Source organism: Lutzomyia longipalpis, chromosome 1 (assembly GCF_024334085.1).
Source record: "Lutzomyia longipalpis isolate SR_M1_2022 chromosome 1, ASM2433408v1".
NCBI lineage: Eukaryota > Metazoa > Arthropoda > Insecta > Diptera > Psychodidae > Lutzomyia > Lutzomyia longipalpis.
This window is the reverse complement of record NC_074707.1, coordinates 33,549,397-33,575,569: the sequence shown is the minus strand read 5'-3', so window position 1 is coordinate 33,575,569 and position 26,173 is coordinate 33,549,397. Positions and strand designations below refer to the sequence as shown.

Below are 26,173 nucleotides of genomic sequence, written 5' to 3'. Positions count from 1 at the left end.
TCACCTTTCATTAAATTTAATTCCAATACGATGCGCGTTTCGATAATCAAGTTTTCTTATCATCAGGCGTATAAATTAATAGAAAAAATATTATTTTTTAAAAATTGTGATTAAATTATGTTTTAATGTTTCCCGTACAAATAAAATTTTGATTATTATCGGTAAATTTTCTTTACTGATTTTCAAAAATAAAAAAATTCTTGATAATATTTTTTATCAAAGTTAACAAATTTTCATCCCCCTTCTAGCAATTACTATAATATTCCATTATTCTTCAATAGAAAAGTTTCTATTACCTATACAGGCATATAAGGCACTTTTTCGAACACTTCGTTTAAAAAAACATGAACATCCATCACAGGTGAAGACACTATAATGCTTGCCAGAACTTCGATCACCACATACACGACAACAGGATGAGATAATTCTTGTGGAAACTGAAGACAAAAAAAAAACGTAAAATGGTGAAAGTTAGAAGAAAGTTTTCTTATATATTTTATCAACTATACACCCCCTAATGTACCGGGTAACATCTTTTTCCAATTTTTTTTTTCACTCAAACTTCTACAACAATCCTCAATCACTTTGCGAAAGGCACTGAATATGCTGTAAGGAACGTGAAGTTCTTTTATACCGCACATCACCTCCTTATTGATAAATTAATTGAACATTGGTTTATTTAACTTTTCCCCTTATTTATGGAACTATTTGTCACTTAAGGTGAACATAGTAGTTTCATCTTCTCATACCTTTACCCTCAAAAAAGGTTGAAGGAACCCCCACATCGATGTCTTGTTGTTAGCAATGTAACACCTTCGTGGAGCATAAGGAAATGTCTCCAATGACAAAGAGTTAGGTGGTAGGGACCCAATAACAAAAGCCAAAAGCAGAAATAGGAAACTGAAGGAGGCGGTAGTCAATACTTGACGCAGCAAAAGTGGTACGACCACGAAAGAATAATACCTCCTTGTCCACACCACCCTTCTACCTACACCCACGTTCAACCACAAAGGGCCTGCTAAAGGTTGACAACTCGATTTAATAGCGTATACACAAAGTGTTTGACTAGCGTTTGGCGTTTGACTATCGCACTTGTTCCTTGTGATTTTATTGACATAATTATAATACGTGGATTTTGCAAGTCACTCTGCGGTGCATGTAAGCTAACCGAGGGAAATTTCATCACCCTCCCCTTCAAGGGAGGAAAATACGTTTAAGAGGTTTGAGGGAGAATGATTTTATAAAAGCAGCTTGCCCCAATTCACTGCATTGTACTCTGAATAATTAATAAATTTTGAAAAGGCATTTTAAATCTCATGCGTTAATTATGCTTTAATAATTTTGAGAAACTCTCAAATTTTTTTAAGGGAAAATTTTTAAAAGAATTGCTGATCTAAGTCAAGGATGATTTCTGGAGGAGTCTTTTGAAAAAAAAAATTCTTGAATTCTCATCAAATGGCAAAATGTTTAATAAAATATATTATTTTCGTTTTTAGAAATAAAAACTTGTCCTAACAAATTTTTTTTCTGAATTTTTGAATATTTTAAGCATTTTGTTGCTATAGAACTTTCAAAATTACATTTGCTAATTCCTTACATTTAAGTATACCTACATATAGCAAATTAGTGGTAAATTAGAAAACTCTGCACGAACAAATTGCTCAAATGTTGCTCAAACGAAGAATATTGATTATTAAAAACATTGAAAACAATTATTTTATAAACAAAAATGCAAAGTACTAACATTAGACAAAATCTAATGGAACAGTACGAAATTTTGATTTTTTTTTTAAATGCACTCAAAAATTGCTCATAAATGTCTTCAAAGCTCTTTTATTACTAGACCATCACTTACACTAACAAATAAAATCATTTAAATGATATGAATGATATGAATAGATGAGGACGCATGAAAATTAATCATAAATGACTAAATTAAAAAAAAACACCTTTAAAAAATATATTATTCATCTAAATAGAATTATGCGTTTCCCAGGGACAATTAAGAAATATTTTCACTAAATTTAACTTTTCAACTTTTTAGGGACTACAAGGATCTCAAGTGATTCGGCAGCTAAAAGTAATCAATATTTTTTTATTACTTTGAGTCAGGTTCTGAGCTTAAGAATTTTTAACAAAATTGTAATATTATAATTTTAAATTTTTTATCCTTACTAGTCTTGTGAGTACTTTGATTGCTTGAGGATGTCTTTTTATGCATGTAAAAGATGTAAAATGTCTAGGAAATATTGAAATACATACATAGACCTGTATTGATTGAGACGAAATATGAAAAGATAAGAAAAATTAACAAAAACACATTTATGAAAAGAAATTAAGTGAAGAAAGTAATAAGAACGTAGGTATCAATTTCTAGGATTTATTTCTTTCCAAAGTTGACAATAGTTGTAATTTTAAATTAATCACAAATCAACTCATTGATATATAGAAATCTAAACGAAAAGAGTTTTTTTTTTTCACATGGCACATTTTGAAAGATTTCTTGTGTTTGTTTTTGGACTACATTTAGGCCGTTAAATTCGAATTTTATAAGTTCTCATACGATAGAAAGGATAAATTATTTTTGTTCTGTATTATCTCTACCAAGGATACAATTACACGAGAGAACTTTCTAAACATTTTTTACTTTTTTTGTTTTACTTTTTTTTTAGATGTTGATACAATGTAACTGCTGTAGTTGAAATTTTAGAACAGTTTTGTTGAACTTTTCTTCCAAATATTTTTCTTTTTGGTAGGTAAAGTTCATTAAAATTTAATTTTCTAATCAGTTTGTATACACACATATATTATTCTTTTTTTATGATAATCTCTAACAACAGACAAAATTCTGCATAGGCAGTGGGAAAATGCTTGTCGTCAATCATATAATTTACACACCATATATACTAATTTTTTTTAAACCTCTCAATACAATCAACACACAATCGTTTTATCAAATGATCCATAGGATTTAAGTTATATATTTAGGTATATAATTTTCGAAAATCAACATTACCATATAAATCTTTCTTTTCCATTTCCCACATTTTTTTGTGTGTTTGTTATAAAATATACACAATATATTTGAGATATTTTTTTACGATAAATTATTTACATTTATTTAATATAGAAAAATTTAAATATACGAAATCTCTTTTAAAATATACCTATATACTTACTTTCCCATCTATCAACTGAACTCCCAACTACATGATATAACGCTAGAATACACCATGTCTGCTGCTTATTTTGATGATGATAGTTTAGAGGTTGCTATCTCTGGCAACAGTTTCGATTAGTGATGGAAGAAACACTTTGCTTAATTTACATTTTTTCCACTCTATGCAGATTAACAGAATTAACCCCCCGATTATATTTAATGCTTTCAGCACTAATGTTTTCACTTTGAAAAACACCGATGGATAAATCAATATGACTTCATTATTGATCGATATAATGGAGTTTCAACATTAACTACATTCTTTTTTTCTTTTGCAAAATTCAATACTTAATTTTAAGGGTTTCATACTCTTCTACAACATTTTTCTCTTGCCTAATTTATGCAGAATCTAACGTCAGTAATATACGTACAATGTTGGACTTTTATCTTACATAAATATTTGAATGACTAACAACATAGTTTTCACGGTAAATAAGGATGATGACGCGATTGTCTTTCGATATATTTTCTTGTATATACATATAAAAAGCTAAAATAATGTTTCTTTTTCACGTATAAATTGTGTGATGTCACAAACTATGCTAAATTGGGGGAGTCTTTTGAAAATTTTTAAATAGAAATCTTACTAAAAACATTGTAATATTTATTTATTTTTTAAATATTTTATTGTTATATACACAATTTCTTCTACAATGATCTATATTTTCCTTTATTCTGAAACATAAAAATTTCCTACTTCATTATGGTCTTAATAAAAGGTTTATTCGAGTTTCTTACGTAAATCAATCGGTGGACATGATGAGTCTTCTTGCATTAGAAATGCAATTAATTACGTTCTTTGGGTAAATGACAGCAACGTATACTTCCTTCAAATGTTTTACAATTTAAGCAAAAAGTAGAAAATAATTATAAATAATTAATTATTATTTAAAAAAAATGAAAACTATTTTTAGTCAATTATAATTTTAAAAAAATGAAAGAAACATATTAATCATAATTTTAAAGAGTCTGTGATAATCCGCAGAAGCTATAGAAGTTGATAAAATTGTAAAAGAGCAGTCAATAAATTTCCAACAGAGCCACAGAGAGCTTAATACCGATGAAATATTTCACTTTTAGCAAAATCATCCAGTTACAATTGAGAAAGCGAAAAATGATATAAATTGGCATCCTTCCACACGACCACCACACCCACACCATTTAGGCGGTTTCCTACCTCAGAAGAAGACTCTCTACATTAAGATTAATTTCACAGCGTCCATTTCCACCTACAATTTTCTCATTATCCGTTCGTGTTTCGGATGTTTCAGCAGAATTTGGTGAATTGGTCCGATCCGTCCTGTGATTATCTGCCGCTACTGCCGGTGACATGGGAATCTCCTCAATCTTTTCCAAATCTTGTGCTAAGCTATTGGAGTTTTGTTTGTGAATTCGTGGAAAGACTGTCTTTGTCAGTTGCCCACCTATTTGTGTTCTGCAATCCCCCCCGTCAATGCTGTGCTTTGCTCCCTCACGATTCCCCCCGCCTTGTCCACTTACATCCTCTTTATCTAGGCTGAATTGCCTGCGCAGAAGTCTACTGGAACTGGGTTTACTGGATTCGTGAAATTTCCCAAAAGACGTCTTCAGATCACCTGAGCACTGAAGTAGATTACTTTCACTAGGACTGAGGCATCTGTAGTGATTGTACGGTGAACTCAGGTCCATCATTTCTTCGAGTTTCTTGAAGAAACGATGCGAAGAGGCCGCCGATGTGCTAAGGCGATTGAATGCTGAAGGATTGAGAAGTCCATCCTGACCGAATTCTGACATTTTTCGCTGATTTGGGCTGACACTTGTGGATTTTGGGGGGTAGTCGGGTATGTTGATGTTCAAATTAAAGCCACTTGTTGAGGATTCGAGAGATGTTGAGGTAGACATTGTCGCCGAGGGCAATTCAGGCATGACCGGAGGTGTTATCTCAACTTTCACCTCTGCAATTTCCACTGTCGTCTGGTCAACACTTGTTCTCGGTGTCATCTCCATAGCACCAACCTCAGAAATGTCACCCATACTGCTGCTCATTGTCTTGCGATTCAATGTCTCGTCAAATCTACAAATTTGTAATTAATATTTTGATTTATTTCCTCTAATTTGAGGGAGGAAATTGCATTTTATCTCATGGACAATTCCTTGAAAATTAATATTTTTACTTACCCATGTGGAGCACTGGATGATAGTTTTAGGTAAGCATTATAAAATAAAGAATTATTTTATTACAATTAAATTCTCATTTCACAGTTTCACTTTATTTAAAATTTAAAAATATTCCTTAATCGTTAAAATGAATTTAATAAGTGACAAAATCAGTCCAAATTCAATCATGAAAAAATTTTCTAATATAATAAAATAAGTTATTAAAATTCAGTTCTTTATGAAAAGAAATGCTCCTCTAAAAACCCTTTAAATCACATATTTTTGATCTGAATTCATTCATTCAATTCCTAATAAGTAGGAAGAAAGTGCAAATTCAATTGCAAATTGGAGCATCTTTCCTACAACATTTTTGCAGTAGAGTAATCATAATTCCATCGATCAAAAAAATTAAGCTCAAATTTTTCTGAAATAAAACTTCCAAAGCTGAAATTCCGTAGAAAAGTTCCTTCGCGTGGATGATAAGTTTTAAATTTTTAAATCAAATTGTGAATGTGGCACAGAGTTTCAATCACTCCATATACTAATAACCACTCCAATCAAAGAACTGTGTGCTTTGTAACAAAAAAAAAGGATTTTTCACGCTACGACTGTAGCATATTTTTCCCCAGAAAATTCCGGGAAATGCATTTTAAATAGAATTGAATGCAATATTCTGTATTTAATTCTATTAGGTTTTCCGAGTAATCCTTTTCTGTGCAAATAATATCCAACATAAAATACACATGAAAATTTTTTTCGAGAAAATGAACAATCAAATTCAATTTAGATCATGAAGCATTGTGCAAACCTCTGCGAGGCTTATTACCTGTGCCTATATATACATACGTGGGTTATAAATAAATATTTTCTATAGCTGCTCATGCTAATATTCACCAGAATAGATTCTATAACACTATTATAAGCTCTGGTATTGTTGCGAATTGCAAATTCAAAGGATATTTCAAAATCCCCTCTCATCAAGTACATTTTGAAAGGTTAATTTCCTAATTTCCAGGCGAATTGAATATGTAATTTATGTAGTAGATAATAAATATAATATTTTCTGATGATATGTTTATTAACTTACCCAATTGGTGGGGGTGTTGGAAGTGGTTTGTCGAATCCCTTCTTACCAAGAAGCCAATAAGTATTCATTAGTCCCTTTCCTTTGATTTCAATGGGTCCACGTGGTTCCAAGTTGTATCCTCCCGCCTTCTCAAGTCTATCACGCGTTGCTTCCGACAAGTGTATCCTCCACGATGAGCCTGATGTACACAAATAGAGTTACACATTGATGATTATAATGGGGGGATGGTGTATAAAAGGGAATAATGTCAAAGTAAATTCTCTGTGGCATATGTTGACAGATATTGTCATAAAGGTGTTTTATCCAATTTCAGCTAAATCACCGTGCTTCTCTCGCTATATATGTATTTTTTTACAGAGTAAACAGGTGATACATCACGAAACCAATTACATTATTCCAATGTGACATTTCAATTGGGGTGTGTAGGTGTGGTTGCCTGCCCAAGCAAAATGCTATGTATATACGTTTTTTTTTTGCTGGTGGATTTTCGTTAGAATGGATATTTTATCCCCAAGCGTGGATTGAACCTTCCCTCATAAGATTATATCGTGGATGCTTTCCCAAAAGGACACACAACTATATAATATTCTACCATATATAATATGGGGGAATTACCTGTTGACTCCATTCGAGAAGCTGTATTCACTGTATCACCAAACAGACAATATCTCGGCATTGTGAGTCCTACAACCCCAGCACAACATGGCCCTGTAGTTATAACAAATTAGAAATATAATAACTACATCCCTAAATCACAAACTAGATAAAATATATATATTCTCTGCTATTTAATGGTCGAATTTCATCAAAAATATAATTCACCCGTATGGAGTCCAATGCGCAATTGTAGAGGTACATTTGGTAGATGTTTAACCCGAAACAACCCACTCTTGTGAAGTAAGTCCAATGCCATGGTTGCTATTTGTTCCGCATGATCGGGTATTTTGCCAGGAAGCCCACTCACAACCATATATGCATCACCTATGGTTTCCACCTACACGCAATTTATAATATATATGCTGTTAATTAAAATCCTCCTTCAAGTACTCCGCCGTATACTATTTAATTTACCTTGTACACATCGTAAGCATTAATAGTTGCATCGAAGCATGTGTAGAGGTCATTAAGGAGATCGACAACTTGAACTGGACTACAATGTGCTGCAATTGTTGTGAAGCCAACAATATCGCTAAAATATATTGTAACATCCGAGAATTCCTCAGGATCAACAGCTAAACCCATTTTCAATTTTTCCGCCACGGAACTGCAGATGCGAAAGGAATGAAACTTTATTAAAAACTCAATGGCAATTTGTCAAATGCAATTAGTTTGGTAATTGAACTACAATGTTAAACATCGGTAAATGTTAATTAAGTTTCATAGTTTATTAGCAATTTAACATCACGAAGCAATGAGAAATTCCTTCGTTGTGTACCTACCTCGGTAGCATCCTGTTCAATAATTGCTCAGTCTTCTTGCGCTCAATATCGAGCTGTTCTGTCCTTTCACGTATCAATTCCTCAAGATTGTTTGAATATTTCTCAAGCATTTGAAACATTGTATCGACAAAATTCACTTTCCTCCCGTGATTTAGTTGCTTGAAGCGTTCGTATACACTGTATATAAATATTCGTTATATTAGATTTCTTTTAATATCCTGACTCCACTCTCTGGGGCAGTCGTGCAATGTATTTTGCGGCATCGTGTTCAACAATAAAATTACTATACTAGCAAATACCCACGTGTTAAAGTCCGGTCGCATATCTGGCATTTCTGCCCAACACTGGCGCATAATGTTTATAGCTTCGGGGGGTGCAGCTCCCTTTGAAACTGATGGTCGTATCAAAGGTGGAGGTCGTTTTATTTTTGCAATAATATCTGCAGAAAGAAGATTTATGTGATGGCATAAGAAGGATATAAATTCCACCAGATTCAGCAATTAAATAGACCGAAGGATGTGCATAAAAAAAGGTATCCGGAGAAGCAGAAAATGTTCAAATTGTTATTGCTTGCGAATGCTTCCACATAAAAAAAAATGTATAAATTATGTCCCTCTACTGTTTGTGTGTCTGTTGGTTGTGCCAAGTAAAAATTAAAAGAGATAAGGAAGTGGTGTGGAAGGTATATAAAATGTAATCTTTCAGGATTGTGTAATTAAAGCAAATTAAATTATAATTGAAACCCACTCTAAATCAAACAAAAGAGAGTACCTCAGCGACCAAAAAACCCCTTTAATTTTGTCGAGGATTAAATAATGGTGTCGTTAAGTGTATATGACTCCCCCGGAAAAAGCTCGTGATAATATATGTATGTACTTTACAAGCAATAAAATAATATGTTACCTTCAGGTGATAGGGAAAGCATACAGTAGGGTTCTCCTCTCACAACAACTTCTTGCATTATTATCCCAAATGAGTAAACGTCAGCCGGTTGTGTTCCATGCTTTGGATACCCTTTTGTACCACGCAGGGCTTCCGGTGCGGTCCACAGAAGTTCTTCATTTTGGAAACAATAAAAATATTTATTCAAACAAAGCAATTACCATTTCGCTAAATTTAATGTGAATGGTACACAAGGCTGGAAACATTTAATCTACCCCAGCAGTGTATGGGGGCTCTCTGGGGTTAGAAATTTACGCACCTTTTGGAGATTTCGATGGTACTCCTATACCCTGAGCCTCATAGAAACTCGGCAAGCCGTAATCCGTAATTTTGAGTACCCATCTGGCATCGACAACGCAATTCCTCGATGACAATCCACCGTGAACACGTAATGGGGATGAATGCAGGTATCTCATTCCCTATAAATTCATCGCGTTTTATCGATTTATTCGGATGAATGTTGCAAAATGGAATTTACAAATAGACAGATGGTTCAGAAGGAATTTCAGCATTTCAACAATAGTTCCTTCATACATGCGTGAGTATTATGCATTTTATTGCATAACAATGAGAACAGGATGCATAACGAGAAAACTTTCCAATGCTTGAATTGGAATTATCTCAATGGATCTATCTCATTAAAATATTACAAAAAAAATAGATAAACTTACCCTAACAAGGTCAGTAAGTAAGCTAAGACGAAAAGACCAATCCAGCTTAATGTCATCCATAATGAGAACATCTTGCAGAGAGCCACGGGAACAATACTCAAAAACCATTGCTGTACGATTCGCATCGCTTAGCCAACCTGAAAATATATTTTGGTAATAAATAAATCACACATTTCCATGAAAATTTAAACTTTTCACACAGCAAAACATTTTGTGATAAAAGTTAAACCGATCTCTTTTGTCGATTGTGCAAATTTATGGACCGCAAACTATTTATTCAGCTATACATTATTTATTGACTCTCACAGACAATTTAATTAAAGAGGCAATATTTTAGGTTTTAATGAGCAAAATTTAATGATCCGCACATTCCGTTACATGAAATGGAAAGCATTTGTAAATGTAAAAAGCTCTTTTGGCATCTCTGCGAAATTAAAGCTGTCTCACGGAGAGCATCAGTATAAGAAGAAAATGAGGGGAGGAAATAAATTGGAAAGATGTAACTTTTAAAGTTTTTGCAATATATAAATACACTTACATTGCGTTAGGGATGAGAAGTAATTTGTATGTTTAAAGGTGCTTAAATTTAGGAGATGAAATGAAATCAATAAAATATACAAAATATGAAATCTGAAGAGCTTTTAGAAATCAGAATTTGTATGATTTAAAAAAATAAAGAGACAAAGAATAATATTGCTAGCTATATTTGTCAAGGAACCTTTTCAGTTAATAATAAAGAAAATAATATACAATATATAATTCGAAAAATATATATAAACACATAATAAAGAGATGACAGGAAATTGTCATATCCCACAGAATATTCCCTGGGCTTATGTACGCAAATTCTTTCTTGTAGCTTGAAATAATTTCCTTGGGGATAATTTTGTGTCGTGATGTGTAAAATAATACATACATAAGGGTATGTAACGAACGGCATGGCGTGTTTTGCCAAATTTGCTGTCTAATTGACCTAGGGGAGCGAAATTTTGTTCTTTTCCTCTCTTCGCTCTCTATATATATTCTAAGCCACATGTAGGGATATGGGAACAATGTAGAGGTGTATGCTATGCATATTATATGTTGTACAAATCTTATGTACCTTTAGTACGCCCCGGGTTGTTTACGCGAATTGGAGGCGTTACATATATAATTTGATATTGATGAGAGACATTTCAACACACAAAGGCAATTTTATACCCCACACACCCAAAACTTTGAGCTTTTTACACAACATATCAATTGCACCACACAGCAATTGATATTTGGTAACACCCGCAATCACAGGAAGTGCAAAATCCTGTCAATTGTGGTTTAGCCATTTGTTGTATTTCAGAGCAAATAAATGGGAACATCCCTTACCAATTAATGGATTAATATTCTCATGTCGCAATCCATGTGCTGTCATTAAAATATCCATTGCCTTTGTCTTCAGTTCTGTTACGGCCATTAAGGGGATTTCCTTGAGTTGCACAAGGTCGCCCTAAAACAAGAAATTCACTCTTTAAATCTCTTCATGGAATTATACTTAATTCGATTTAAATGAATTAGAGTCGTAAGCATTTAAACTTGAGTGAGAGATGGGAGATGTAGTGGAATATTTAATGTGGAATAAATGAGGGTTATATATAGGTCTCCTTACATTGTATCTGGCTCTAACGTCAATTACTGTATGATGCCTCGCTAAACTCCCAGAGCCTGAATTATTTTTAGCAGCACTGGCCAAGCCTAAATTCTTTAAGGATCCAATTGAGCCCTTCAGCAAATCCGGCTTATCGACTTCAGGCCCCCCGAATTCCTGTAGCTGCTGCAGCCAGCAACACAGCATCGCCTCAATGCCTTCGTCAACCTAGAATTTTATAAAAATTTTCACATGAATGTAAACAGAAACATAAAAATCAATTGCTGTTTAAAAAGTAATCAGTTTGATAAAATTGTATGTATATAAAAATACCATCAAACCCCCACTCCGTCTAATTGTGGGTGACTGAATGAATCAATTTTGATAGCTCAATCAAATTTTGTTTCACACACACACCCCATAATCCTATAAACTCACCCGCCTCGAATCGACCGGAAACACAAAATCCGACGGTGACAGAACAATTTTATTTGGTCCCTTTGATAAACGTTTCTTCAATAAGTAATTCCTGTAAAACAAACAGAAATGATGAATGTAATCAAATGCACAATAAATCTGCAAATAAATTTATTATAAAACTTGTGTCACTCATACTGTTTTTTATTAAAGGTGTTTATTCATTTTGCGGTTCTTATTTTTCGTTGTTAAACCAGATTCAATTAGTAGATTATTTAAATCATTTAACCCCTTAGGACCAATAGGACGTTTTTGATCAATAGCTCGTTTTAGAAAATGTTTAATTTTACCTTTATGTTCCCTAAACATTTCAACATAACAAAAGGACTCACAAGACCAGGAAGGACGAAAAAAGAAAGAATTGGAATTTTTGCCGAAAATGTCTTATTTGAGCTTCAAGAAACTCCTAAAAAATGGTTTTACGACATTCCACCCACTGGATTCCTTATGGTTCTTAAGGGGTTACAAGAAAATTGTAAAATATAGCATTAACGCATTCATTTTTACACAAAATCGACAAAATCTACATAAGATGACTTATAATGGGGATGTGATTTATGCATACTTCTACATTTTTGTGAAATCTTCCCTCAACTTTCTCATCTTACGGGACTATCACACTTAAGCTCCAAATGCTTGAGCATCAGAACTTCTATGTGAGTGAGAGTGACAACAACGCTGTTTTTTCTCGTTCAGTCACATGTAAAATCTTAAGTATAAAGTGCTTAAAGCTTAGGTGTGATAGCTCCCTTATTCTAAGAAATAAAAGAAAATCTGCTTAATATCCCCTTTTTTCATGAATAATTCTCTGTAATATTTTTGTGTCTAAATAATTCTGGGAGATTGGGAGCCTTAAAATGAATACCTTTACGACCTTTACCCACTTTTCTGAGAATTTATTGCATTTTGATTAACTTTTTATAAATTGAAGAATAACAATAATACCTTTTGATTGGGAAAATAAGATAGGAAAATCATTGTATTGGATGAAAATAAAATAAAATTTCATAAGAATATTGCGGAAAATTGAATAATTGCATAATAATAAATATTGTGTGTGTGTGTGGAATAACAAACCAACAAATGGAAATAAAATAAACACTCCACAACCAAAAATGATGAAGAACGAGAAAAAAATACATAACAAAATATATAATATGTAGGTAATTCCATTGTGATATATTAACTATTCCCAAATTCCTATTTTATCTTTATTTATTTTGTGAATTTATGAGATGGGCTTGGAGGTGGAAAATAAAATGTGGTAAATGCCATCAATTAGGTGGACAAATAGGGCAATATAGAGTCTCTCACCTAACTGCTACTCCGGCCCAAACGCTGGCGACAATAATGCACAGAAGGAGGAAGATTGCGAGTCCGATGACACCCCAGCACAGTGTACCGCACGTCCAGAACTCGGACGTGTCCAATCCCCAATCACGGAAACCCCTCAGGAATGGATGTGAAGTGAATACCTGATGATTGATGTGATTCTGTTGGAGTATTAGGAAGGGTCGCCAGCCGAAAGTCGACTCATTCTTCGTATTCACATTCTGATGGAGGTCCAACACAATAAAGTCAAATTTGATACCACTTTCATTAGCACCATACAAAATCGACACTATGAAGTCGAACAAACTGAAAAATTCACTATACACCAGCTGATTCTGTGGCTGCTGCTGCTGTGGAGCTGTGGGGTGCGAATTTTGTGTGGTTTGTCGACGCCAGCGTCTTGCTCCACTACCCCTTGACTCCTCAATGAAGGCATGTCTTACAAAATTCACCAACCACTTTTCTGTATCTGATATCTCACTCATGCTCATCCCTTGGTCTTTAACCTTAAAGCATGTTTCTTTTAAAGTCTCCCCCACACTCTCTGCATCCCGATCACTTGTAGTGTTTCTACTCATTGCTTTTTTACTATCTCTACTTTCTCTATCGTAATAATTAAAGACATGATAACAGAAGAAGTAGCAAAAATCAGAAACTCCATGAAAATCTCGTGGATGGCAATTAATTAATTGTGGACATTGCTCCTGAATAATACTTTCTCTCTCATCTAAAGTTCTATTGGGCGGAAGAGAAGTTGGGAAAAGTTCTACTATTAAAAATTTAAAATCACAATTATGTGCAATGAGTTTATGAAAGAAATCCAACATAATACCACTGATTTGCAACATAGAAACATCACTGGTCACTTGTTTGTCTTTCAGATAATCCTCCTCAGGATCACTTTGCACATTCTCATCATTTTTACGTGAGACTTCTTGTGAATCTACAGGATGTTGGGTATAATCGATACTCTCATTCCCTGTGGCATTCCTCCTACTTCTTCTCACGGTATCAGATGATGTGGAAACATCATTGGATTTACCATCAACGACAGCCTTTTTTAGCATCCACTGTGAATACTTCTCAAACTCAACATGAAGTGTTTTGTTTAGCAAGTGCTTTAGCTTTTCCGTGAGCACAGTTAGCACAAGGAGATTCTTATATGGTCTCATATTACCACCACTATTTGTACTGCTGTTGCGGAAGGATATTTCCCCAACTTCCGACGAATCTGGCACAAGTCCAGAAGACCATGTAAGAAAAATGTTTTCTATTTTTGTAAATTTTCCACCCAAATAAGCGTAGAACTGACTCCTGCTGTTGAAGATTGTGCCAAACATATCAATGAGGAATAATTTTGTCAGCCTGTATTGCTCAAAATGCTGAATAACTTGTTGCGTCTCCATGGAATTCAGAGATGATGTTATTATCACAACTGGAATGGGAAGGAGAGAGAGAAAAAAAAGAGTGATGAACTACCCCCATGTTCCTTAAATTAATCTCCGGAAGGAATGCAAAAATTGTAACTCTTCTCTTTTGTTGTCATCATGCTCTAATTTAATATGATTTATCTCGCATGATTTTATGAAACAATTGTTGCATATGAGAATTTTATGTATAAATATACAAATTAAATACAAACCAAAGTTGATTTAGAAAGCCAATAATTTCGATAGAAGGCACCTAATTGTATTCCAAAATATGTAGGAGTTTACCTTTAGAAAATTAAATCTAAAATCCCTCTCCTGCTGAAGATGTGATTGATATTGTGACATTTGAGACACTTAACCAGCTATTAAGCTTAATTATTGAGTGCTTATTCAAATCAGAACGTTGGAGTGTGACAGAAAGTGATTCTCTGTGGAAAATGGTTTCCTCTTTCAGATGAATAATTACAAATAATATAAGAGAGTGAGAGCAAACCAACCCCTTTGAGATTATCTGAAGAGCACCAGACAACAGTCTCATATATACCAAAATTATATTTACGTCTTCAATCAATTACACTCTCGCACTCCGCTCACCCTCTTCGTGATATTACCATAGGACAAACAAATTAGATAGGAATATACATATATGCTTTCTTATTATCTCGTTTACCAATGTAAGTAAGACCATGTCCATTATTATTATCTCTGTGGCATATCATCACACGAATATCCTAACATAAAAGTGATTTGTATTTGTTTCAATGCTTCACCGCAGAAAATCTCAAGAGAAGCAAAAGTATATTATTGTTACCGCAACGTACATGTACCTACATATGTATGATAATAATATTATTAGAAAAGAAAAGAAATATTACCTTTTCCCTTTTTATCAGCTATTTGTCTTTCACTCAGGGTTGATGTACCGATTTCCACGCGAAAAGGTATTTTTATGTTGGCAGAAATCGCCAAAGGTAGACCCCAATTGGTTTCTGTGAAAAATACATTTTCTTGAAAATAAATTGGCTTTTACAACTACAATATTATTTAATAGAATAAGAAATAAAACAATAGAACAAAGAATGAACAATTTTAATAAAACAAAAGCCTCATTATTTTTGTTCTCTATTTTATTAAATAAATTACACAAAAGCTCAAAAGTTCCTCAGGAGAGTTTTTTGAAAAAGCTCGTGTTTCATATATACCATGTGCAATGTAATAACTTGTTCATTGCTCTACTATTTCAAAAATAAAAAAAAGTTTGAAATAATTGAGAAAGTTTTTAATAGAATTTTTTAATAGACTTTTATTACAAAAAAATAAACAAGTTCTATTCTATTATTCTCATTCTAAAACATATGAATTTCATATAATAGAAGTTTAAAATTGTTGAAATTCTATTTCACACGAATTGAAAATGAGCTTAGCTTTTGAGTAAATCAAAACTCGGATAAAACAAAAAGTATATTAGTTTGAATTTAACAATCTTAATTATTTTCATTAAAACTTGTGGTTAACCTGGTTAAATTAAAACTTTTAAAAGTTCTTATTCATAAGTATTCGCAGAAAAGCTATTCCCGAAGGAATTTTATGCAAAGGCAACATAAATTCAAACCATTCATACTTTAACGTAAATCAATTAAGCGATATTAAATACCTACAAATGTTCCTTTTGTCGGCATATTAAAATATTAAATAAGCAAAAGTGACTTTCAAAATATGCGAATTTGCAAATGGGACCCCAAAGCAAAGATTTATTAAATATTTGACAACATGCGTGTCTCATAAGTAAGTTATCAACAATATACTCTCTGTGGCAAGTTGCTTTGGCATGGTAATTTAATCACCCTCCAGCATCATATGTTTATTTACAACTGAAAATTGCTTTTAAATTATGTTGCAAATGAAATTTCAAAATACTCTAACTTATAGTAGGTAGGTACATATAGCATTGATAAATTTAATGTAATGGCAATATTAAATATTACATGCGGAAAGGAAACAATTAAATTTATCGATTCGAATTTAATGCTTCATTTCTTTGAATTCAACGAAGCATTAAACTTTTCCATTTCATTTACTACATGTTCAAACCTTATTAAAGGATTCATTTACCTGTAGCAAAGATCACAGCCTCTGTCCAATTTAATTCTTCTGAAATGCTCCTGACGACGAATGATATTATCTCAAAGGAAGGCAAAAACTTCTCCGTTAGCTGGCAAGTTGGGGAGGAAAAAAAACAACATTAAATATACAGAACGTAGTACAGTCCACAAAATATATTTTGACAAGGTTAATGAAGAAACTTTCAAAAAGAAACGTAAAACTTTTAGACAAGAGAAATGTAGGTATTGTGATTAAACAACGTAAAGGTATGTTTTATGTATTCTATACAAAAAATAGTAGTTGAACTATCTTTTTTTTAGAGTCTCTTGAAAAGATAAATTTAATTTATTTTCTTTCTTTCTCTCCGTCACCGAAGAACATCTGACGTGGGTCAAAAGTTCTGTGAGAAGTTTAATGAGTTTTAAATCAGAGAAAATTAGCTTATGACCTGTGGAGTGCTTTCTCTTTGGAATAGACTGGCAAGTAGAAGCTGAACTTTGCTCAGTACATCTTTTCTATTTCCTAACTTAATGTGTTATCTACGTACATATGTATGTATGTTCTATATATGTATATATCAAGTACACGTAATGTATATTCACATAATCTAAGTATTTACTTAGTGGCACTCCTGTATTTCCACAATCTTACACTGATGTTCACCAAGAATGCTATGGAGTAGTGTTCTCCCCACATATCTAGAATTCTTACCTTCATTCTCGGACACGGCCAGAATAGCACATCTTTGTTGAATGTCACGGAAAGTTGCTCAGCCATATCACAATAGCCAGCATCTCTCGTGTTGTTGTTGCTTAATACGAAAACCAGTGTGGAGTAATTGTTATTCTGCAAATACCTCATGAGGGCGCTCAAACCTACGTCAAGAAGGTATAATTAAAGATGATAAATTTCCACAAACATTATGAGATGATTTTTTTTTTCATTCATTCATTCAAAAGAACATAAAATATGAAAGCTCAATCTTACGCACCACTTCCCGATAAAAATTCCACAGATCTCACAGCTTGTCCCTCAATGTTGAATATATTCTGAAACTCGTTGAACTGTAGCTTAACGTCGGTCGCATTAGTTTCATCTTGAAAGAGGACAAGGGTAGCATTTCCTTTTCTCTTGTTAATGGCAACAGATTGGGCGATTGGGAGTAAGATGAGGAGGGTGTATGCCAGGAAGAGAAGACGACTGAGTCGACGACAAAAGTTGTTTGACTTCATGTGGATCCGTTTAGTTCATTTAAGTGAAACAGACCCGCCGTTTTAGTTATATCGCCAATGATAGACGTCTTCCTGGAGCGTCGTTTCCACTTAACATGGGTATCCATTATTGAATATATTTTTCAATTTATCAAACATCAAACGGCACATCCTTCAATATTAATGGAATGCAAACCTAAATAATGTGAAAGCATTAACAAAATTAATTTTTGCCTTTAAACTTGCAAAAAAATACGGACCATTCACCTCTGTCAAAAGCTTCAGAATTAAAAAAAAATATATTTTTTTTTATATAAACTTTTAAAAAAATCATTCGATTGGGGCTTTTTAATTTCATAATGGGAAAATAATTTAATTAGCCAAAATCATAATTGATTTTCAGATTGAAATGATGATAATAATCTGATTAAACTTAACTTTAATCAAGGTATATTACGCTTTAATATTTTCTATAATCCTCTACATTTTCCTGAATACCGATAAACTTCATTTCACACACATTTCTGTTTATGAACATGTTTTCAATGTCTGTTGCAACTATTCCTACTTATTAAATGACTTTCATAAGGACTTTTGAGGGTAATATAAACACATAATTTCCTTTGAAATTAATTCAATCAGAATTTATCCCTGTTTGCAACATCGGAATTACTCTAGAAGATTAAATGATTGCATATTCAGCCAATTCCTAATTAAAAATTGATAAAATTTAAAGCCTTAATCGATTAAGGATCATATCCTGGATTAAGAAAATAAGCTCACATGCATATCTTCTGTAATAATATTCATTGTTTTAATGTGCAAAGAGGCGCTAAATATTTCAATACATACAATAACAAGAAATTACATCATAATATCAATTATGGGAATTTATATTTATTACATGACCTTCGTTTGGCAATTCAATAATTGTGCGAGAGATACATGAATGAAAAAAAAAACAGAAGAATATTACCGAAACACCATTCCATTATTTTGCCGTGTGTTAGAATTATTGGCCACAAACTAACCTTTTATATTATATACATACGTTTTCGCAAGCTCTCTCACCGGCCTCCCGCCCCTCGCAATGTCTATTTTCGTATACCGTTCAATAACTAATCGATATAATCAGTTGGGAGAAGCCACAGACATTCAGACGAATTGCATCACCTGAAATCTTCGTTATCCCTTTTGCTCACGAAAAACATTCACCCACACCCATTGTCCCGTCTTGGGTGGCTCATAAAACAAGCATGTGGAGTCGTAAGTTGTGAAGAGGAATGAACGTGTTACTACATATTTAATATTATGAAGCATATGTGGCACATCTGAGAGCTACAAATAAATTGCGTTTGGTCATTTTGTCATACCTTATTGGTATCGTCAAGAAAAAAAAACAAGAAAGTTTGCCAAAAAAGAAAAACTTTGTATTCAAGTGTCATGTTGGAATATGTGACAGCTACAGTAAATATCGTTGAAAAATAAGAAATTCCCGAGTTAGGTACATAGGCACAGACATAGGTATTATGTATTGTAAAAGTTCTTTTGCTCCTACAACAAATTAGTCAAGAATGAAGAAAACAGACACCTCAAATTCTATTCTCATACAAAAATTCATCTTTGGAGCAAAACTCACGAAATTATTGTTAATAGGAATAGAAAAAAAAATATCTAGATAAAATCACAAAATAGTTTAGAAAGAGTAAATATATTGTTAGACACATGGCTTTAAAAAATATATAAATATGTACAGAATTATATAGAATTCCTTATACATATCACGCAATATATATACGAGAAAATTTGAGGAATCCTTTCGCATGAAATGATTTTTTGTTTGAAAAATGTGAAACTACGTTATACATCATTATTTCGTCTCATTGCTCGCCTTGATATAGAGCTCTTCCGTCTCGACCGTACAATTCTGTATACTGAAAGAACCCAAAGACCTGTATACAATTCCAAATTCCATGTGTGGCACATCATAATGACAAAAGGAAACATCACATGGCGGTAGTAAATCTATGTATGATAGAGTAGCTCGGGGTAGTTTTGTGTTATTTCAATAGTTTATTATTCATTATAAAAGATAATTAACACTAATTAAACTCTTGATTCTATATAACATAATTACTAAGTGAGTTAATAAAAAAAATGGAAATATTTTAGTTTTCCGGTTAATGACTATGAAAACAGAGAGGAAAATCAATAATTTACTTTAGACGTTATTCTCTTGCAAATAAAATAACGTTTAAATATAAAAAAATAAAAGTTCAGTTTAATTAGCCGTTGAATCATTAGAAAACTTTTAATCTTTAAGGGTGTATCACATTTAGGCTTCAAACGCTTTAAGCTCTTTAATCTCTCTTGTAGACGAAACAACATTATTGTATGTATTGTAAAATATTTAGCATCAGGCGCTTAGAGTTAAATTAACATAGGTCCGTTAAAAAAAAACAGAATCACAGCTAAAGAAACAAGAAAGAAATTTTTTTTTATGTAAAAATTCACATTTTCTCTTTAAAATCACAACCTATTTAACTAATAAGGAAATGAATGAACATCATTTGGCCATTGGTTTTACCTCATTTATCCAAATTATGAATGAAATTTACTCCCGTCCAAGGGCTTTCAAATCATTAACTAGAAACGTGAACAGAATTTTATACCGAAAATTAAAATTCAGGAAATAAATAATTTTACTTTTGTTTTAAAGTTAATTCAAACGAATAAACTGAAATTGATTCCATATACATTCTAAAAATATTGAGAATTTGAATTAAACCAACAACGTAAAATATTAAATTAACATGAATACTACAACAGATTGACCCCTATTTACTCTACATTAGGTACTCTCTCACAAACGCCCCAATTCCGCACGTGAATGGACGAAAGGGATCAATTGAATGGAAAATTATAGGACGGAAGATAAAAAGGTTTTTGTAAAGTTAAAAATGGGGTAAGTCTGTGAATTGTATTTTTCTCTATGATGTTGCTATGTACAATAGATATAGCAAACATTGTACATAACAACATATCATAAAGTCCCACAGTAGGGAAGAACTATCAAATATTTGCTACCATGAAATTCCTTTTCACTTAAATTGGACTCCATTTCGCAAAAGGATATATTCACCCATAATCTAGCCAGAGTATTCAACTGAGAGCTTTCTTATGTAAACCACTCTGTGTATATATAATATAATTTGATACATAGAATTCCAGGCATTAGATATTCATGACATTTCAACGTTAAATAATTTATAAAGTTCTTACGAAGCAAATTTTTGGTGAAAGATTCGTTACCTCATTTATTAATTTACTTCAAAGAGTTTATTGTCTACTTCTTATGATTCATATAGAAACGGCAGAGGATAAAATTTTAATGAGTTCCCGCTATTCGTTGTTTATGTTGAAATTTTGTGAATGAAATATAAAACAAAATTATGAGAAAAAAGGGAAATTCGCGAGCATTCCTCGAAGTATTTATCGCATCATACTCCTCTTTTGCATTTGCATCATCTATGTGGGATTGATATCACAGGGTGTAACGAGATGGGTCCATGTGGGTATGACTTACTAGCATAATATTAAGATTCTCGGCACGTAGTAAAGTTCGTATATTTCTTTTCCATACAAAATATGCTATTTCACTTTCGAAAGTGTGACTACGTGTTGACGGTCGGCTGTAATGTGATGCTACACACAGTCTGCGAATTCGAAAGTTAAAATCTCACTAATATGGGCAAATCCTTTTAGACTGGGGATAATAGAAAAAGTTATGTTGTTTGGTCATACGTTATAAATTAATTTTCTACTATTTTTTTATTTACACAGCAAGGAAGTTTTTTAATTTACCTACATTTTATTGATTCTTTTTTTTCTGAAATCTTCCTCCTCGGTTTGTTCTCTACCTTTCCAAATACTCTAAATTGCGAGAATTATTATGCGACATTATAATGTTAACTAAAGTCAGCATTATATAGCATTGGAATTTGGAGAATTTATGGGGGAGAGGGCACATTGTGAAAATAATTGTGATAAAATATAGCAGGATGACAAAAAAGGACTTTGAAGGAGCGAAAAAGGATACAATTCTCATTAAGAAGCACTCTACTTTACATTCCCCATAGTCCTTTTGGCACAGTTTTTGAGTCTTTTACATTCCAGAAATCGCACAAGAGGTTGTTTTATGGGTTGTTGATACTATACATAGCGGTTGAGAAATGAAAAGGAAAAATGTCAACGATGTCACATGTTGACAAACATCGTCAGAAATTTATATTTCCATAAATATGCAATTTCTCTTTCGTTATGTATTTCTTTTTTGAAAATCCCCCGCTTTTTAAATTATTATTCGTCGATTTCGTTTATAAATTTTTAACTCAATACCCTAATCCATTTATTTATTTGAAATTGTTACTGTAGATTGAAATGGATTTTCTTGGTATTTCACTCCCGAACATTCTGATGGAGATTTAGGAAATCATGTAAAAAAAAAAAGAAAGTCTTGCTTGAACTCAAAACAGACATAATTTAGTCCTCGATAATTTATGTAATAAAAAACCTTTTTAATTAAGCCGAAACACCTACAATTTTTTCTGAATTCTTTTTGTGATTTTATAAAGAGATCAGAAGTGTATTTTTTTGCACAAGAGATGAATTAATCCCTTAACCTTTACACAAAATATCCTGCAAAATATTAATTGGTCTTAAAAGGAATTCAATATGCTTGATTTTTCATATTCATCCTTTATACACTGAATAATTAAATCTTTTTTAGGACCGTAAGGAATTCCACGAGAGAATTGCAGTAGAAATAATTTTTTGAGGTAACTTTGAGCTGAAAAAATACATTTTTGGCAAAAAAAAAACGGAGTTAATTTTTCACTTTTCGTTCATAGTAAGAATTCGAAAGTCCTTAAGGAGTTAATAATAAATGGGACGTTTTCATCCTATATAGATCAATTTTGAAAATGTCAAATTTTGCATATTTTCTTAAAATAATTTTAAGTTAAAAAATCACCGAAGATATTTGTTCTTGTGGTCACTAAATATTTAAAAAGATATCTCTAAAGATTAGGTGAAGATTACAGGATTATTTAGCACAAAAGTCAAAAATCAAAAATTTCGAAATTAAGATTTATGCCAATTAATTTTACTATATGAGTCCGCTGAATTCCTTACGATTCTTAAAGAATTAGAAACCAAAGAATTTTTACTTAAATAAGCTAGATAAGCTCATCAACCTGTTACACCAGACTATCTCGACATCAGTATGTCAAATTAAGCAGGAAAAGGGGGTAAAGAATAACAGATAGAATTTTCCTAATAACTACATTTCACTCTAACATTTCCTTTTCCTACGGAACTTTACATTAAAGAACTTTCAATAGACCAGACCATCTTAAAGTGCCCAATGGTCCGCAACACCGAACGGGTTGAGCTACATAAATTATCTCTAAAGTTGCAATTTGACAGTATAATGAATTTCATTTCCACTGTTTAGTGGCTTAAATAAAACTAACTGGGTGAGTGGACAGAGTAAGTAAATAAAAGAGCTTAATTTTGAGTTAGACTAATATTCTTGAAATGAATTTCATACGAGGAGAACAACTGTGAGTGTGGGAAAGTACGAAATGGGGTAGTCGTAGTCACTTTCCTGATGAAATAGCGTGTTGATAAGCATATAAAAATAATTCCGTCCATCCACAACCCGTCACTCTGGCAATTGAGAGATGACCGTAAACGAAAAGTGACGAATGTGGAATATCTACAATTTACTGGAACACAATTAATTTCATGGGTCCCGCACTAGATAGGATTTTCCGCCATAGCATTTGTGTGTGAGATTTTTTAATTAAATCCTCGGGGCTCCGTTCACCCACCATGTGAGTGCTTTGAGCGATATCCGGAGGAATGTTTTTGAAGGGGGATCCACCAAACGACACATGACATGATTATTAATTTGCAAAAACAACAATATAGAAAGGAAAAAAAATCACAATTTGACATATTTGCAATTATTTTAGGTTTAATGGTGGTTATGGTGGGTTATGTATTATCTCCCCAGAATCTCTGTTACACCGAATTGACTTCAGCTACATAAATCACCCCCACTCCCTCACCGTACGCCCCCACATTAAGCATTAGATGGGTTATTGAGCTTGAGATTCTTCAGTTGCGCATTAATATAAAATACAGAATTTCAACAAAAGAAATACTAACTTGAAGAAAAAAAAGCTGAATGGATATACATAATCCACTATAAATCAATATTCTGAATGTAGATGTTTCTATTCTCAGGATTCTCAGTAATGTTGTGCATAATGTACACGCAATTACATAATGTAAAATAAATAATAAATGTATATAGCTCACATAACTCTTCGAGAGCTTTAAAAAATGAAATATTTCTGCTTCGTCATTAATTTAATTTATTTATTCCTTCATTTTTGAGTTTATCGCATTTTTTTCGCGACTATGGCTGTCATTGCTGTTTAACGACTCTCAATTCCTCTCATAGGAAAAGGGCAGAAATTCTTTATTTTCTTTCCATTCTAAATCAAATTAAATAAAAAAGATAAATAAAGGATTTGACTAAAGCTTACGTCTTTCATAGGAACCAAAGTAATTTTATGTTTTATCATAAAAATTTTCCAATTTCATTGAACTTTTCCTACAATTTTAAAGTTTATTCTGCATTTTTAATGCACATTATGAAAGGTTTTCTTTACAATAACCCACATAAATATCCATACCATAGCATTGCTTGCAAGTTATATAAAATTCTAAAATTCTCTGAATTGACGGAAGTTTGACTATTTCTTGGAAAATTCCCCGCATATAAAAGTTTTGGCCTTTTCGTACTTGTGGTATGTTTTCCTTTTTTTTCAAAACTTTTCCTTAAAAGTTTCCAAGATTTCGTCATTTATTTTAATGTATTGGGGTTTACAATATATCCCCCAGGCCGAAACATCAAGATTATTCACGCATAGAAGAGATGTGTGGTTGATATTTTGGAATGTGGTTGTTATTTTTTGGAGAAATTGTAAGAGCTGTGAATTCTTGCGATAGAACATCACTCAGTCAACGTAAGTCTCTATACACAGTCGCTGTACCTTTATCTGCCTTTATCCTTCTTAGTCATTTTGTTGTTTATTGTTATTTTATTATGTATACACATTTTGTTGAATGCGAAAGGAACGGGGGATGCTATATAGCAAATTTAACCTCTCCTCACTATACTCTCATGGATTCAAGAGGAACAAACTTGGATTCAATAACTCCCCAAGCAAGACCAACAAAACAAAATCGATAATTGTTTTATACGAGTGTCTCCTTGTGAGTGTGTGTAAAATACTTTGGCGGCATGAGGAAGGGCGGCGAGATGAAGCCAAAGTGGCAGCTACTGGAAAAAGAGGAGCGACAATTGTCTTAAAACTTTGTAGGCGGATGGGATTTCGCACGGAAGTATGGGGTTGTTCATTGCGGGGGTGAACAAGTCTTAGGGGGTTTGATATTTACACCAAATGTCGGTTATATGTTAAGAGAGAGAAAACCTTCCTTATACCACCTGCAAAAACAGCTCAATTAGCGAGATTATTAATTTATTTATCACGTTCATTGGAGTGCGTGTGAAGTCGACTTAAATTACAGGGTGAATGGTCCTTATTTTTTTTCTTTTTTAATACAAAAAAATAACCAGAGTTGTAATAAAATAAAATCTGTATCAATATTACCGCATAAAATTTGAAGAAATGTGTCGGTGTATTTGCAAATAAATATCTCTTAAGATGCTCCTGTGGGAATGAAAAGTTCTACAGTGCCCAGGATATAACGATGGGAGCTCCAATAGTCCGTGAATTTGCCTAATGAGCACGTACACAGTCCCCACACTATCGCATAGCAATTCAATCACTTAGGAAACTAGCAAACTAAGAGGCCCCATGAGAGAGGACCTGGGAAATTTACACTCTAGCACAAGCTAAAAGGGAAAACTCTTCTATGGTAACATTTTCTCCCCCAAAAAAATAAAATCCCAGCGATATTTTCACTCGATTTTCTTACTTCTGCACACACGATAAACACCGATGGGTATATCCCCTTGAGCACTGTCGAGGGGCGGCACTAGGACTGGGTGCTACACACTGCGAGAAGGGAACACCTATTCGGATGAATGCAGAGTTAATTTTGCAAAATGAGAGCTTTTCTTTTTTTTTTCCTTTCCACCCACAATACGCGCGAGAGTGAATTTTCGTTCTGACCGATTTGCCCAAAGTCCTTCCTCTCTACTGATGGATGGATTGATAATGTGTCTTCGGGAACCGTGTGAATGGATACGAGTCACAGCATCCCCCACGAGCACCACCCGATGGGTACACGAGTTCGGTGTACCGGCAGAAGGGGGGATGCCTGCCCCACTCTCGTGTCCGCACCCCTCCTGCACAACTAAAATTCCCTCATCTACTACACACTGCCCTCGAAACATTAAGAGA

General features: G+C 33.1%; 3 protein-coding genes across 3 annotated transcripts in view; 1 reads left to right on the top strand and 2 right to left on the bottom strand.

Moving 5' to 3' along the window:
* Positions 1–26,173, top strand: part of LOC129786050 (putative fatty acyl-CoA reductase CG5065) — an 824,046-nt gene that overhangs the window by 100,383 nt on the left and 697,490 nt on the right. The window lies entirely within an intron of this gene.
* Positions 382–26,173, bottom strand: LOC129785955 (uncharacterized). The gene is made up of 19 exons (XM_055820651.1): positions 25,418–26,173; positions 17,450–17,865; positions 17,170–17,333; positions 16,468–16,567; positions 15,231–15,344; positions 12,908–14,360; positions 11,555–11,645; positions 11,138–11,344; positions 10,858–10,978; positions 9,496–9,632; positions 9,084–9,243; positions 8,786–8,938; positions 8,186–8,321; positions 7,883–8,059; positions 7,515–7,707; positions 7,266–7,437; positions 7,059–7,151; positions 6,444–6,621; positions 382–437 (listed from the first exon to the last, which is right to left on the bottom strand). The coding sequence occupies exons 2-19, from the start codon at positions 17,688–17,690 to the stop codon at positions 395–397; spliced, it is 3,933 nt and encodes a 1,310-aa protein (XP_055676626.1). The 5' UTR covers positions 17,691–17,865; positions 25,418–26,173; the 3' UTR covers positions 382–394.
* On the bottom strand, positions 2,367–5,336 carry LOC129786145 (uncharacterized). The gene has a single exon (XM_055820991.1). The coding sequence runs from the start codon at positions 5,243–5,245 to the stop codon at positions 4,394–4,396; it is 852 nt and encodes a 283-aa protein (XP_055676966.1). The 5' UTR covers positions 5,246–5,336; the 3' UTR covers positions 2,367–4,393.

What these genes read in the sequence shown, in the direction of transcription:
- LOC129786145 (XM_055820991.1), bottom strand. Translation starts at nt 5,245, where the DNA reads ATGAGCAGCAGTATGGGTGACATTTCTGAGGTTGGTGCTATGGAGATG.
- LOC129785955 (XM_055820651.1), bottom strand. Translation starts at nt 17,690, where the DNA reads ATGAAGTCAAACAACTTTTGTCGTCGACTCAGTCGTCTTCTCTTCCTG. An exon ending in GGCCGTGTCCGAGAATGAAG is followed by an intron (nt 16,568 to 17,169) that starts GTAAGAATTCTA and finishes CCAACTTGCCAG; the next exon opens with CTAACGGAGAAGTTTTTGCC. An exon ending in TGGGCCGGAGTAGCAGTTAG is followed by an intron (nt 11,646 to 12,907) that starts GTGAGAGACTCT and finishes TTTGTTTTACAG; the next exon opens with GAATTACTTATTGAAGAAAC.